Consider the following 15,695-nt stretch of genomic DNA (forward strand, 5'->3'; position numbering starts at 1 on the left):
ATTCAGCATCACAATAAATGCTGTACTACTACTAGTATATTACGGTCAGACAAAAAAGATTGGAAAATCGAATTGGGGCTTTTATCGGATCGGAAGATCGGAACGACACCCTAGCTCACTTATTAAGACATATAGGGGTGTGCCATTCTAATGGGTCACTTTTTCACAAAAAATACCTAAACCTGGGTCTCATTTTAACAAAAATATCCCTAAACATGGGTCCGATTTTTCAAAATTTTCAAACTACACCTCAAAGATTGAAGGAAAAAAAAGGCTTTACTTCAAGAAAAATCCCCCTAAATGACCCTTAAAAGTGGGTAGGCGGTTCGAGGCTTCAGCGGCACACCCACGTTTAAACCACATCTGAGTACCCCCCCCCCCTCCTCCGCCGCCCCGGATCTTGTAGAAAAAAAATTAGTTTTGCTAATTTCAGTTCATCATATAGTTTAATAATAAGGGAGGAGAATGGAGCTGGGTAACAGTGAGGATTTTGTGAAGATCTCGCCCTTGGCCTTGGAGTGGGAAGATCTTTTCTAGCAGGTGTTAACCTCTAGAACTTAACCAACCCTGAAGAAGTGACCGAGGATTACAGGATCTACCTCTCCTTGTATCATGATGATGATGATGATGATGAGGTGTTCAGTCTTCTACAAGTTCTGTATTCTACTGTTTTCTCTCCTACAAGTTCTGGGCATCTTCCAGGCTAGGCGCCATAAAGGAGAGGGAGCGTACAGTGTAACATTTTCTCTCCCCGGGAATCTTCCAGGCTAGGTGTCATAGAAATTAGAAAACAGAGCTTACAGTACAACTTTTTCTCTTCTTACTTGCACTGTTATAAAGAAATTGTACACCTTTTGTTGTCTGCACCTTCACCTGCTGTCACAACACATCCCATCCCAGTATAGCTTGGAAAAGCTGCTTCACGGATTACCTCATCAAGTATCAAGTACTGTAGTTCTACTTCTACTTCTAGCCAATCTATGTAGAACTTTACGCATTGAGCGCTGTACATTTAGAAAACATGCTCCCATTGGCCGATCCGCTTGAGTAGCTTCGATTTTAAGTGAGAGAAGGCCTACTTCACTCAAGCGCAACTTAAATGCAACTTAAGCGCAACGGCAATGCCAATACATAATATTACATAACACACTTAGATGTCATGCTTTAACAGGTGACGCACTTTACACATACAGTGTACATGTAAATGAGGCACACTCAGCATATATGTAGGTACACACATAAATAGAAATATCAACAAACATTTCAGTACAACTTGCAAGTTTGTACCTTAAATATGACGAAAATGAAAATTTTTCTAACTTAAATAAAAAGGTATGTCAGACTTAAACTTAAGTGAAATACCTAACCCATTTACTGATTTAGGATGCTGAAAAAATCGAAACAAAAAGAGGTTTGACTGAAATATCATGATTTTGGTATAATAATAATAATCAAACGGGAAATCGCAAGCTTTCTCCTCACACCAATATCTTAACATTGAGCGAATGGTAGCCAGTGATAGCCAATAAGAAGGGCCCTTGTAGGTGCCAATTTAGGAAAATAAGGCTGAGATCGGATGAGCGTAATGCGCATGCACTAATAAAAGCTAAATTTTTATGTGCAATCTTGGTATCTATTCTTAATCTTAGTTCCAAGGCGAAGCTAAACAAGAATACCTGTTTCTTACAGTTAATGATTTTTGTCATACCAATAGAAAAGAACAAATGTAACTCGTTTGCAATCAATTCAAGAAGGACACTGTGAACTTTCTTTCTCTGGATTTTTAACAGCACATCACTGTATATATATATTTTGCACCTGGGTTGAGACCTACACAAATTTTGGACATGGCACACACCACACTGCAGTGCGTAATCTTTGTTGTATGAAGTAGCATTTACGGAGGAAGAAGAGGAAGAAGAAGAAGAAGAATTCAATTCAATTAATGGTTTATTATGTAATTTTAAAATACATGCATCATAGTCATAGATCTAGAGTAAAGGAGCCCGTTTTCGGCCACTTAAGACAAAATCCTATTTTTAGGACTCTTTACTTCCTATTTATTATCATTTCTTGTTCAAATCATGAAGCAAATATTATTATTATTTAAACAAAAAAAGAATCCCAGAAAAAAATCACGAATTGCCATGACAATATTCATTTCAATTTTCACTGTTTTGGAGCCAGTTATCGGCCGAGCGTTTCAGTTTACGGCCGCATGTACAAAGTCAATAGGAAGCGCTCGCGCGCGCCGTGCGTTTCCGCGCTGATGTACAGCACAAGCGGGCGGAGCAGGTATCCCACGCCGGAGCTCCCTGGTGCTCGCCTGGCCGAAGACAGGCACAGCGGTGATCGGAAGTTGGAATCTGAATTAGACAGAGATATCGTGTGTGCGTCGCGGTGTGCGGCTGCATTGATTTAATACATGCGATGAGATACTTTTGAGCTTGCGACTAGCACAAAATCGGGCTCTAAATCTGAAAAATACTTGAAATAAAGCTCATTTTATGGTACCCATATTTCTTACAGACACGCGTAAGATACTCGATTTTTCAGATTTGGGTAGCGGGACCGGCGATTACATCGCTAAAATGTGATATTTTAGGATATATTTTCCATTGCAAATGTGGTTCTTCAGTGACACTGGCATGGTATGGTATGTGTGGGATATGTGTTATGCTATCATGCGATGTATTTTAGAGTGATTTTACCTTGCATCCAACCAATCGGCCGAAAACTGGAGCTGGCCGATTACCGGCTCCTTTACTCTAGATCTAGATCTAATTGTCATTTTACATGAAAAGCAGCAGAAGCTGGATTATTCGTGTTTACATGTTGACATAATAAAGTGATAAATCACATTTTTGCATCTCTGCATTAGAGCATTCAACAGAAAAACAAAATGAAGAAGTAGAGTATTATAGTCATGTACTGTTTGTAGTGTAGAATAGACAATAGTCAATAGCATCCACACACATTCGGGAATCAACCCAGGCCGCTGCACCAGGCCTATGCGAATACACGGTACCGGCAGATGCTCCAAACACTGTTCATGACCATACAGTAGTGTGCATGCCTAATTTCACGAAATAACTAAATACTACATGAATAAATAGATGGAAAAAGAAGGCAAAGAACACAATATTTAGGAATATCGAAACTATACACCTACCGATGAAATATGAGCTTGTTTTCACCTCCATTTTTCGAATTTTCACGTCAGTAATCGCCCATTTATCCTATCTTCATTCACCTGCAACTGCTTATTTACCTTTTACAGAAGGATCGATTGGGAAATAGGGGTAAAGTCTGTTTACAATTATCCACTTAACTCATCAAAACTAAATTTAGAGAGCAAAATCTTGTTAATACTTAAAAGAAATTTTATTAAAAATATTTAAAAATGTTATTATGCATTATAGATAAGTAAAAATTAAAAATTATGCATTATTGAGAAGATACCACCCCTTCGTAATAGATTGGACTCTGCTGGCCCGGGGATGACCCCGAAACATCGCGCATGCGTGTATCATACATGTGGTGTTTGATCTGTCACAAAATGGTAGCAAGAATACACGGAAGGAAGGTTACGAAATGCGCATTTATTTTCGAACAGGATTTCCAGGATTTTGACGGAGATTTTTTAAATATTGTGCTACCTTTTGGCTTGTAACGAAGTCTACTCGGATCAATATCTGGAGATAAACCTAGGTTTCCTGGCTCACCTTCTCAGTCTCGTTCCAAATAAAGGCATAAATTTAGGTAAGAAGAACTGAGATTGTTTTGCAATGCAAATCCACACAATAGATGAATGGGAATATGCACACACTTGCTGCATGAGGATCAGAGTTTCTCACACACACCCCCACAGCCTCCCGAAGCTTTGGTGTTGTCTGGCTTGCCTTTGGCATTGAAGTTATTGCCTCAATGCAGTGCAGTGTAATGTAAGAAAGAATGAATGGATGGCCGTGAATCATGAATGGCATGGTGGCATAAATTGAAAAAGTGGAATTTATTTAGATGTTGGTATATTTTTGATAATCAAACAGTGTAGACTATGTATTGATTCAAACATTAAATTGATGACTGGTAAATGCAATAAATGAAGTTCAAACTTAAATAAAGAGAAGGTTGAGATCTGGGAAGAGTTGTGAGCAATATCATTGTTATTATGCAAATTTGGAGAACATCAGATAAACCATGTTCCCTGAGAAGTATGGCTCTTCAAATGCCTACATATTCTAAATAAATATGGCATGTAACATTGTAAAAATTGGGACAGATTTTTTATGCCACGTGTTCGTGTAGTCCCATAGACCCTACATCTTTCTGTGTGAAGTGCTCGTAACTTTACCAAGACTTGGCCAGATTTCTTATCATTTCAATGATTCCAGAACCTTGCCTTACTCACCAATACTTATATGCTACATGATCAACCTTTTCTGATCGAATTCACACCATTTCTTTCACAATGCAATCGCATGACCAGAACTCAACTTCATCTTTAAAATCAATATGTGTCCAAAACATATTATTTTCAATTACAATATGTATTTATGCTGAATCTGGTTGCAAAATCATGTTAGTGCAAACAATGGATCACAGATAGAATTCAATCTATATACTTGAAGAAAATTATTTGAAAACATTAGGTGGTGAAAAACAATAACAAGAAAATAAAACGTAAATTCTATGACTGTCAATGTGCAGCCAAACTAGGATGGGAGGCAGTGAGAAATAAAGAAAATGTCAGTAGAGGACAACTCCCAATACATTCAATTTCATGTTGCATACAGTGTACATGTATACTACAAGAGAAGGGGAGAACTATGTCAACATGTCATGTACTGCTTGCTACCTGTCCATGTCATGTTCATGTTTTGTTTTCCTCCCTCCTGTGAGACGCAGTATAAACATCGCAACAGACGGCGTCTATCAGCAACTTGCCTTGAATTGGCAACGCTCCTATTAATACAGCACTCTCTCTCCCTCTTCAGCCTTGCTCGTTTCTAAGGTACAAGAAGATGAAACCACTTCATATGATTACACTGTAGTCATGAGCACACAATATAAAGTGCACTTCTTTCAGTTTCTATTCACCCCCATACTCTATTAAGTTCTTGCTTGAACAATATACTTCCCAGTTTCAAGAAACTATAAATATTCAAGGATATCAATATTATTTTTTGTCATTGTTTGTAAAATTAAAGGAAAAAGTAAGTATGTAGTATGATGTGATTATTTCTGTATGGTAAAACGAGTAAAGTACGTATATGACATAATAGATTCTTTATTGAATTTTCTGATTTGATGGTTTTAAAAAAGAAATATGCAAAAGGATTTGCATGCAAACTACATCCCCTGCCCTGTTGTGTACACTAGTAGTGTTTGAGTGTCAAGACGAAGAAGAATGAGGTCTATTTGCTGCAGGTAACGGGGTTACATGTGGTTCAGATTACACACTTTACAATTCTTATTTCCGTGATCCACTAAGTGAACACCCTGTCTTAACAATTCATTGGTGTGTAATTAGCCTTTGAAAGTACATGTACATGTAGGATGATTTATATCAGACTAATATAGTAGCCCATATTATAGTACAGTGGAATAACATTGAGGGGGTGGGGGGGGGGGGTGAGTGGCAAGGGAGCAGGTTGACACATGTCCCTCCAATCAAATGCTCCTCCCCCCAACAATTAATTAAAAGAGAGAAAGAAAGAAAGAAAGAAAGAAAGTGAGAGGAGGGGATAAATGGGAAGATAATACACAACCCTCCTATAAACTTGCCCAAATTGATGGCATTTTGCATCATTCATCCACATACTGGTAGTAAGACTGTCCCCACTCCAACTCCCACCCCTCCCCCTTTGACATGACTGCTCTAGGCTTGTGCTACATGTACATAAACAAAGTAATGTATACCACTGCTACTTCCTGAGGTATAAAGTCAAGAACTAGTATATACATGTATTTATTATTTACCAGATCTTTTCTTTATATCCTTAATGAATATTGAGGTTATAAATTATCCAGTTTCCAACAATTAATAAAGCCATAATGGACGAATGAAAGGTGATGAATGTCTATGGTTTCTACATTTAGGGCAACAGGATCTCGACGTGAAATTAATCTAATTAGCGGCAGCCACTAATAGTCCCATGAAAAATTCACACTTACTAAGGGAAGAGCTCACACTGTATTGATGAGTAATTAGATAGGAAGTCGTCAAGTATCACTTGACTCTACACTGTTCCTCTTCTAATTTTGTGAATGTCATACATTCTTCACTTCACCCTGTACCAAACTAATAACTCTAGCCCTACAGGAACATGTACATGTATATGTAGGCCTATAACAGGAATGATATATAGAATCTATAGCAATTGTCGCCAGATCATACTGTGTACAGTATGTGTGAGCACCAGTACTGTATGCATTCGTTCGCATAGCCACCTGACTTTGCTATGTACAGTGAAGAACATGATTTCTTCTGGATCAATGATGGCTTTATATGTTATTTCATACTACCTACCTACCTATAATCCTATCTATATGTACCTGCCTGAGCTGAGGTTTGAGATTAGAGAGCTGTTGCTTGGGTTGGGAGTATTTCCTGGGTGTGGTGGTCGTTTGACTAGTTCAGAATACTCCAACAAATTTGGCCCACTTTTTTGGCAGTTGGCTTAAAATAGGTCAAATCTCCCAAGGTGTGTTCTCTCTGCCAATATTATTTTGGCAGTCAGTGTTTAACCTTTATATTACCAATTAATTGTGCACTACACGTGTGAATGTTGTAATGCATGCGAGTGAGATCCTGCTGTGTACTAATTGAACCAGCGAAATGTTACGACTGAACTTTCAGCCAAATGTATACACAGTTAGCTTTTAATAGTAGGCATATAGACATGTAAGTGTTCTTATTGTGAATACTTCAGCTTCAGCTACATGTATACTTCAGCATACACTTCACATGTACATACTAGAATTTACTGAAGTCCACTCTGTTAGAATGATAGATGATATATATTGTTAATACTGTAGATATGCTTGTTGAAGTACAGACAATTTGCTTAAAGTTATTAAATCATTTCATTACAATTTCTCATATTTGTACAGTACTTAGCCTACATGTGCAGTAAAGTTGTACAAGTATGTTTACATGTACATGTAAAAGCCATTGTAACAAATTCTGTTAGTTTCCAACACATTTTTCGCCTCTCAGATCCACCCAGTATTAATTCTTCGCCCAAACTATTATGTGTCCTGTGTATGACATGTAGCAATTAGCATAACAATACAGACAGGAATGCATGGCCGTGGCCACAATCTGCTAAGCTTTTAGGCTCCTACTCTTATTATACAAGTTTTGGTTGGATGATCTAGTAATTTTGTTGTTTGATCTGCTTACAAGCAGACCCTATTAATGTGGAAAATTTACTACATTACATATTTATATGAATTTCTCTTACTTGCTTTAATGTAAGCAAACAAAATGCAAAGTATATGAGATACAATATACATTTATATGACAAATGTACTACAACCACCATGAGAACACATACACAGGGGCTAATGGAGCCAGGAGGAATTTCCTCTGTAATGAAAATGTCCCCAGCATCTGGTGTTACACTCTGTAATCCATTTAGGAATACTTAAGTCACTTAGGATATTATTTTTTAAAGGCCAAATGGATGCGGCATATATAGGAAGCTTGTGAGATATGGTCATTCTATATGAATTAGATTTGGTCATATTCTTGGGTAATGCAATTTGATTCTTGCACTTTTACCCTTTTATAGGCCTATACATTTGCAGATGTTGCTGACTAGTGAATTCATGTTTTGATTTGTTTTTGTCGGAGTAACAGTTGTACTACTAATCTAGATAATGTTGAACTCCCCTAAATCTTTTAATAGTTCTCTTCAGGTTTCCCAAATTATTCAACTGCCTTTCAAGCAGTGTTTTACCAAACTAATGATTTCAAAACTTACTACGTACATGTACACAATGTAGCTTTCAAGTTTCAACATTTTGAATGAATACCAGGTGCAATTGTAGGTCAGCACACACAGTTGTGTAGCTTTGGCAACTCAGAGCCCATATCAAAAGAGAAAAAATAGATGCACCTTGTATATCAACTGTAGTATTTTGATAACAGAAATCAGGCCTCACAATCTCAATTTTGCCATAAATGCCAATTCAAGCTCATTTCCTTTCAATTGAACTGATAGAAAAGGTCCCAATGTATGAGAAAGTGCTGTTGATTTCATATGAAGTCTGTTGACATTTGAAAGGAGATGGAATGTACACATTTTTGTCACACTTTGGCCTCGATCGTAACCATAGCGACGGCAGCTAGTCACAAGTTGATTTCCTCTTTGCAGGATAAATGTTTGTAAGTAATTGACGCCTTTTACTACGGCCTTGCATGCTTTGCACTGGAAATGGGTGATTAAATGTGATTAGGGGAATGAATTATGACCTCGTTATAATTTTTATAACAATCATCTTCACAAGTCGTTGTTCGGTTGTTGATATGGTTTAGTACTACATCGTATGTTACAAATTTATTAGGTTTGATTGAATCGTAATTCTGTATTTCTTATTTAATGTAACCAGCATATTTCTTGTTTTATTGTAGGCTTAGACTACTGTCTCTCTATCATACAATGTACAGTATACCAAGGATGTATGAGAAAGGTCCATGGCAAGAAGGAAACCCAAATATGATCACAAGGAACTTTGAGTGAAATCAGACAATCAAGATCATCAAATATGGGAATCTTAATACTTCTCATGTGAACCTTTTAATATGACACAGCTACATGTAGTAGTGACCGTATCAATAACATTTTACATGTACCATTTGATGACTTCTCGTCTGGAAAACGTATTAAGTTGAGTCTTATTTTTTTCTCTGCTCTGCTTTTCAAGAGGTTTTTCCCAGTAAACCATGCTTGTAAAAGATATTTGTGTAGATAATACAATGTAGGACATTGCATTACCCTGCACTAGCTCTGTGACAAGGTGTAACTTCCTATTGTATACCTATGGGAGAGTTGTGAGAGTGATCCTCTCAAGTAGGATTGAGGATTGTGGCCAGAAATATGCCTTTGGCTTCCTTTCAGAAACTAGATCAAAACTTAGAAGTGGATGATGAAAGGGCTGGAAAGAAATCTCTCAGACTCAGTACAGCATACTTTAATGTATCTTTTGCATCATGATCAAAATATTTACAGGTGTATACTGTAAAATTATGGACAAGTGGTAACATTGAGAATCTTGTGATCCCAAGGAAACAATAAAGACTTGAAAATCAAAACCAATTTGCAGCAAGAAAAGACAAGTTATAAAACCAGACATCCATAAAATATGCATCTTCAAATAGAAGGATAAGAACTTAGAAGGGAGTTTGGATTTTGATTTTCTACATGTATCTTACATGTACCTGTCGGAGGAATTGTTTTGAAGAGCCCCACTTGTTCAAAGTCTCTTAGTTTGCTTTGAATTTGTGAAAATTGATCTGGGGCCAAGTTGGCAAACTTATAACAATCCTCAATCAGTTGCTAACAGCTAGTTTTTAATGTTATTTAGTTTGATATCAAATTATCCCATTATACATGTTTATAAATAGCACATCATTCTCTTACTCTTTTCTAATAGTTTATGCCAGATTTTTTTCCATCTACACACGTACTGTATGCAACTTTTATGACCTGCAGTGATTCTATGGCGGCACTTATCCTGTACACTACTTAACCTTAAAAAATTAAGACTAAACCCATCAAAAATACATGTTAAATGAAAATGAGAATTTTTTTTAGTGAGTTAGTTACATTATGTTTTCACAGCATGTGCATGATGTGTGCCTCATGCACTCATGTAGCTTGTAAAGGAAGTATACAATGCGTATAGGAAGGCAATGGGAAATTAAGATGGAGGGGGTACTCTTAAAACTTCCTGTCCATCAATGTAATGCCATTGAGATAATTCTTATCATTGTGAACTATTTTATCTTTGTACGTTGCAGGGTTATTGTCCTGGTACATGTACATGTATTTATGTAATATTAGTCATTTTAAGTTAGCCTCTAATTCAAAGGGAGAAAAGCAAATCACCTTGCTCATAGTTCCAGAATGAAAATTGTTCATAAAAGTACTTAAAGATTGATTTCCTTTCAGTATTACTGTACTTTCATGTAGGCCCTACCAGTAAATTGTTTTGTTTGAACTGGGAAGGAGGTTATCTGTGTGTGCGGGCAAGCACTGAATCCAATGAGCGGGGTAATAGTATATTTGTAAAGCGCTTAGAGACCTTTGTATTAAGCGCTATATAAAAATTAAATATTATTATTATTATTATTATAAATATTTAAGTTAATGCCCTTCTGGCTCTAAACAGATGAAATGTGTTTTATAAGATATCAGTATGAAATGATTCTTTTCTTTTTTAATTAGAAATTCATGATCATCTTATATTAGTGACTTATATTTCCATAAGGAATGATGTTTCTCCTTTACCCAGTTCCATATGCAAAGAAAATAATCTTTCCATAGAATTATGAAATTTGTATAATGATGTTTAAGGTACAGTGTACCAATTACCATACTTGACTGGGAAGCTGAAAGGGTAATTTTGTTTATTCAAATCGGACTCTCCAGTTGTGAGAAGTAATAACAAAGACGAACTCTGACCCTTTCTTCTTCTTCTTCCTTTTGAGTACAGACCTCTTTACAGAGTATTATCGTACTATACTGGGGGTGTGTGCAGGTGGACCACTACACCGGGGTTTCCCCCTACTCTTATACGAATAGTGCAGTGGGTTCTTAACGTGCAAAGGTAGTGACTCTTCTCTACACAGGGCCTCCATTTAACGTCCTATCCGAGGGACTGAGTGTTTTCCACTTGACATAACCTGCGTCTATGACCAAGAAAAGGGGCACGTTAACACCCAACGCAGGCTTCAGTCATCCACCTGGGTGGGAGTCGAACCCGGGATCTTTGGTTCGACAGTCGGACGCTTTACCGACTGAGCCAACTCGCCTCCTCGAGGGGAAATGGGGGAAACACCATAGGTGTAAACGTTAGGTGTTGGGTCAAGTTCGATAGGACATCAGGGATAGAATTTGGCCATTTGATTGTGTGAATTGTGTTAGGATGATATCTGCTGGGTAATATATTTAACATTTATAGATACTAGATAGAAACGATCATTGAAGAAGTGTATAGAAAATTACGTCATGCACTAAACTCGCACAATATATATTATTTCTAAACTTTTTAAACCAACATTTTCGTAGATTTAACTCCCAAGTCATCTTCTTGACATTTCATAGATTTAACTCCAAGTCATGTTCTTGACATAAAGATTGTGCTCTGTCATCTAATCTTCAGTTTATTACCTCATTATACTATGTTTAGCAAAAGCTTCCTAAAATAGCTAATTTTGAACTGTATTATTTAATTGATTGATACGCCAGAAATGTTTTTGTTTTCAAAAGATAGTTTAAAAGAATATAGGGGAGTAGTGCCCTTTCAAACAATATGGGTGCTGGCCCCCTGGACCACATGTCTTTTCCTGACTTTCTTTTCTTATTGCTTTCTGTGTGTCATGCCTAATTTAGAATGAGTTCATCCCATGCAGCTAGGATATTTCTGAGAATCCTCTAAATTGTCAAGAGAGTTGAATGAGACAGAATTAGCACATTCTTCACACCATCAGTGTTTTAATCGCTCTCATCTAGATGACTGATATCCTTGCATTCCCATGCACCCCTCAGGCCTCCTCAGGCATCCTCAGGCCTGTAGTCCTCAAGAATAATTCATGTTTAAAGTAATCTCTAAGATGATCTACCTGTACAGAAGTTACAGATAGGGTATACAATACATGGAACATCTTTCTACTGTATAATCCCTAAAAATCAGACACAAGCTGCTACTTTTTAGTATTGATATTTTTTGGAGTATATTTTTACTTCTGTTGTTGGCAGTGTCCATTAGCTCCCATTCTGTTGTTAATAGAACACTACCGTAAATCTCAGTGTATAAGACGCACCCCTATTTTTGGGGCCCAGAAAAAGATTTTTTTTGTTTTTGTTGTCATCTCTGACTTAAGAATTTTTGGGGGCAGGAAAAAGTGTGTCTTATACATGGAGATTCATGGTACATAAAATGTCCCAGTTTCTCTCTTTCTCCCTTTCTGTTTGGACTTTACACAGGTCAGATAAGACAAATCTCTTCTTTCAACTATTTGTACTTCATGCCTATTTGCTTCGCTGTATTTCTATTCAACAAATACTTACAAACATGTATAGTACATGTCGCACGATACATGAATATACCTTTAATACTTTGTGTGTACTGTATTACGTACATGTACCTATACACTTTGGACTTTACCTTATGGAGGTACTTGTAAGGAAAATTGGTCTACTCTTTGATATTGTATTGATTGATAGATGCTTGGTTATTATGTTGGATAAAGGCAATGTTTACTAGTACATGTAGGTAAACTCCTCCTTGAAGATCTACGTGTACAATTGCATGTACATTATGGTAGAATCGTAAGCTTTCACATAAACTAAATATGCAGTTCAATAAAGATACAATATAATAATTTGTATTTTGTGACAATTTTCTTATTACAAAAGTATTTAAGTTAATGGTATACCAATTTAGTTCCCATGTAGAGCCTGGAATCGCATACAGTCTTTTCTCAGAATCTTCTTGCCTCTTCTTTCTTGTTTTCTTTAACTTCTTCTTCAATTGGAACAATCTTGAGATTACTTTTCTCCACCACTACCTGATTTTCTTGCTTTCTGTTTGACAACGTGGGGGACCTTGACAGTAGCTGTCATCTTTCAGTCAATCATTGAACGGAAGGCTGAGAAGAGGTGCCTTACTTCCTATTGCCAATTATAACCCAACTCCGCTAGCTCAGGAGTAGCATACTTTCTCTTTTGCTCTCTTGATCTAGCGTTGTTCACACCGAAATGTCTCAGTTTTTAAACTTTTAAACCTCAAAGTTATAATCAACGACCCACTAACGATGAAGAGGGTTCTTGCAGGACCAAAACAGCTACATGTAGTATTCAAAGTTAACTACAAGCCCGGGAAAACATTCATTTTTAATAAATACAAGTTAGCGCAACATCAAAGCTAATTGAGCCTGCACAGCATATAACTTTGAGTGAGGACCCTTGCTCTCCCACCCCCACCCCCGGCTACTCGTAGTTATCACGCTATAACCCTTAAGATCTGCCATGTTTTGTAACTTTGAATTAACTTTTGTATCCACAAATGCGTCTGCAAGGTCCCAATGTTTAAAACGATAAAAACATGAACTAAGCTTAAAGACTTTTGTGTGAACCTCTCTCTCTCTCCCCTCTCCCTCTCTCTTTCCCTCTATATGACATGTATAATGTACTTTGAAAATAAGTGCAAGACAAGTACATGTATGACAAGTATAATCTTGAGCGCATAGAAAAAATGGTTTATTTATTTCAGTGGATGGATTTCATGCATGGGTAAGGTATGGTATTTATTCATCAACATATCGCAGCCAATGGCTGAATTGCATGCATGATTTACAGAGATTTGATTTAAAAAATAAAAAACATCATATTTACACTTCGTTATTTAACAATAATTCAACAACAACAAAAAAAACTCAATTAAACTCATAAAGGGAAGAAAGAAGTAAAGGAAAATTGTGGAGCGGGGAGATGAGGAGAGAACTAAAGATATGTACGTCACTGAATATGAATTACAATCTTCTCTCAATGATGTTTAAGATAAGAACAATAAGCATTGACAAAAGTCATTGAAATCAAATTTGTAATTGTTTTGGGGTAGGAATAATTACCTACATGTATCATTCTTTACTGAGAGATAAAAAGGGTAGGGGGAAAACATGTAAAAGCTAAAAAGACAAAATATACTCTCCTTTCCATTAGATTTTACCCAACTTTGCCCACCTCCAATTGGAGTGTGTGGGACTAACGTCAAGACAGGAGAGCCATAGGCTATATGTACATGTACTTGTACAATAGATTTGGGCCAAGGTGGGAGTTTCCCATTCAAAATTACAAAACAAAGTCGAATGTCTTTTGGGTTACACCTTTGCAAAACACAAAGCTTACAAATAAGGATATTTTGCTCTGGTTCAATGCATTGGTAGTTGTTTGCATAAAAATGACAAATATTATGAAGAATGTACTCATCTTGAATGGAATTTGGTCACAAGCCAAGGGAGTTTTCTAGATTTCAGTTTCTGAATTATCATTATATGAATTTGATAATGATTTTGAGAGATAAAGCCTTTGCCTGAATAGGCCTAGGATAAGGATTATATGTTCGCCTACATAGATTTTACATGTGATTATAGGCTTACTTAAAATAATGATAATAATGGTAAGTAAAGCGCTTAATAATTCATAGAATTCACTATATGCACTTTACATTAAAAAATAAGGAAGAGCAATTTAACCAGATAATAATAACATAATGAAAGCAAAGAATAATGTAGATGTAGTTCGGACAGATCATGGTATTTGGTGCTGTTATCTAAGTGTTTGGCTATTGGATTTAGTTAGTCTGGGATGTTGTTTTGGTATCTGTACAGCTGTCTAATCTGAACCTGTTGAAAAATTGATTTTTACTCTGATCGATGCAGGGAAAAATACACACAAAGCTTTTACATGTTTGTAAAGAAAGTTATAGTGTACAGCATATTATATCACTAGACTGACAGAATATTTTAAACCATGTTGTTCACTTTGGTTGAGACCTTTTTTAGTGTGTTATTTTAAAGAGTGCAAGTTTTGTCTATATTGGTTATGATTATCTAAATATTATTACTTAGCCCGTGATACCCGGAAGTCAAAACAAAATTGTTATTTCCAGTGTTCGGGATATGATTATAAAAAGGTCAACTATTTTCCTAGAATATTTGTCTATTCTCATCTAACAAACTGACCTTGTCTTCATAATGATATTATACAGGATACACCAATCACTGTTATGTACATAACTGTAAACAGTTAAGAGGGTTCCATCTCTCTCCCTCTTCCTCTCTCCCCCTCTTCCTCTCTCTTTAAACAGATTAACACAATGGGATTAGAGCAAATACACAGGTTCACAGGTCATACATGGTCATAACAAGGAGATACAAATGTAACATGTTACATAATCATTACTCCTCTCCTTCTCTATTGTTGTCTAGGCTTGTATGCAGGCAATGTTAAACAAAAACAGTAGCCCGCCCCTACAAGGAATTGAATATTTATTTAAATGATCTACATTCTATGCAACAGTGAAGGAGTTTTAAGTTTTTGAATGCCTTTTGTATGGTTTAACAGATATTGATGCTAATAAATGGGCGTAGTCTCATAAAGAGTTTACACACCTCTGGCTCTCAGCAGATGATATAGCATGTTGGTTTCTGAAAGTTATTATTGTGGGAAGTGTTAACCTATATTATGCTAACAAATTGTGGGTAATTGATTTGAGCTCATTGTCTGTAATTAGTACTTAATCAATTTCATAGCTCCCCTATACAACAACAGAATCTTGAATAGCACCATTAATTATGACAGCCTGCTTCCTCCAAGATGAATATGATGGTTGAAAACTACTTGGCCTTCCCTTTACATGCCAGAGCAGAGGTAATAAAAAAAGTATGATTTTAATAATCT

General features: G+C 36.4%; 2 protein-coding genes across 3 annotated transcripts in view; one reads left to right on the forward strand and one right to left on the reverse strand.

The window, feature by feature from the left end:
• Positions 1 to 3,271, reverse strand: part of LOC115917904 (epsilon-sarcoglycan-like) — a 72,999-nt gene extending 69,728 nt beyond the window's left edge. Inside the window, exon 1 of one of the 2 annotated variants that reach the window (XM_030974248.1) lies at positions 3,173 to 3,271. In XM_030974248.1, the coding sequence (XP_030830108.1) occupies positions 3,173 to 3,203 (31 nt within the window). In that variant the 5' untranslated portion in view covers positions 3,204 to 3,271. The remainder of the gene's footprint in view (positions 1 to 3,172) is intronic. The other variant, XM_030974249.1, reaches the window with a different exon arrangement.
• Positions 3,272 to 3,547: 276 nt separating this feature from the next.
• The window catches only part of LOC115919834, a 63,373-nt gene continuing 51,225 nt past the window's right edge, over positions 3,548 to 15,695 (forward strand). Inside the window, exon 1 of the mRNA XM_030974246.1 lies at positions 3,548 to 3,762. The gene's annotated coding sequence lies outside the window, so the exon portion shown is untranslated. The remainder of the gene's footprint in view (positions 3,763 to 15,695) is intronic.

This window comes from Strongylocentrotus purpuratus, unplaced genomic scaffold, assembly GCF_000002235.5.
Source record: "Strongylocentrotus purpuratus isolate Spur 01 unplaced genomic scaffold, Spur_5.0 spur5_scaffold_7, whole genome shotgun sequence".
Taxonomy (NCBI): domain Eukaryota; kingdom Metazoa; phylum Echinodermata; class Echinoidea; order Camarodonta; family Strongylocentrotidae; genus Strongylocentrotus; species Strongylocentrotus purpuratus.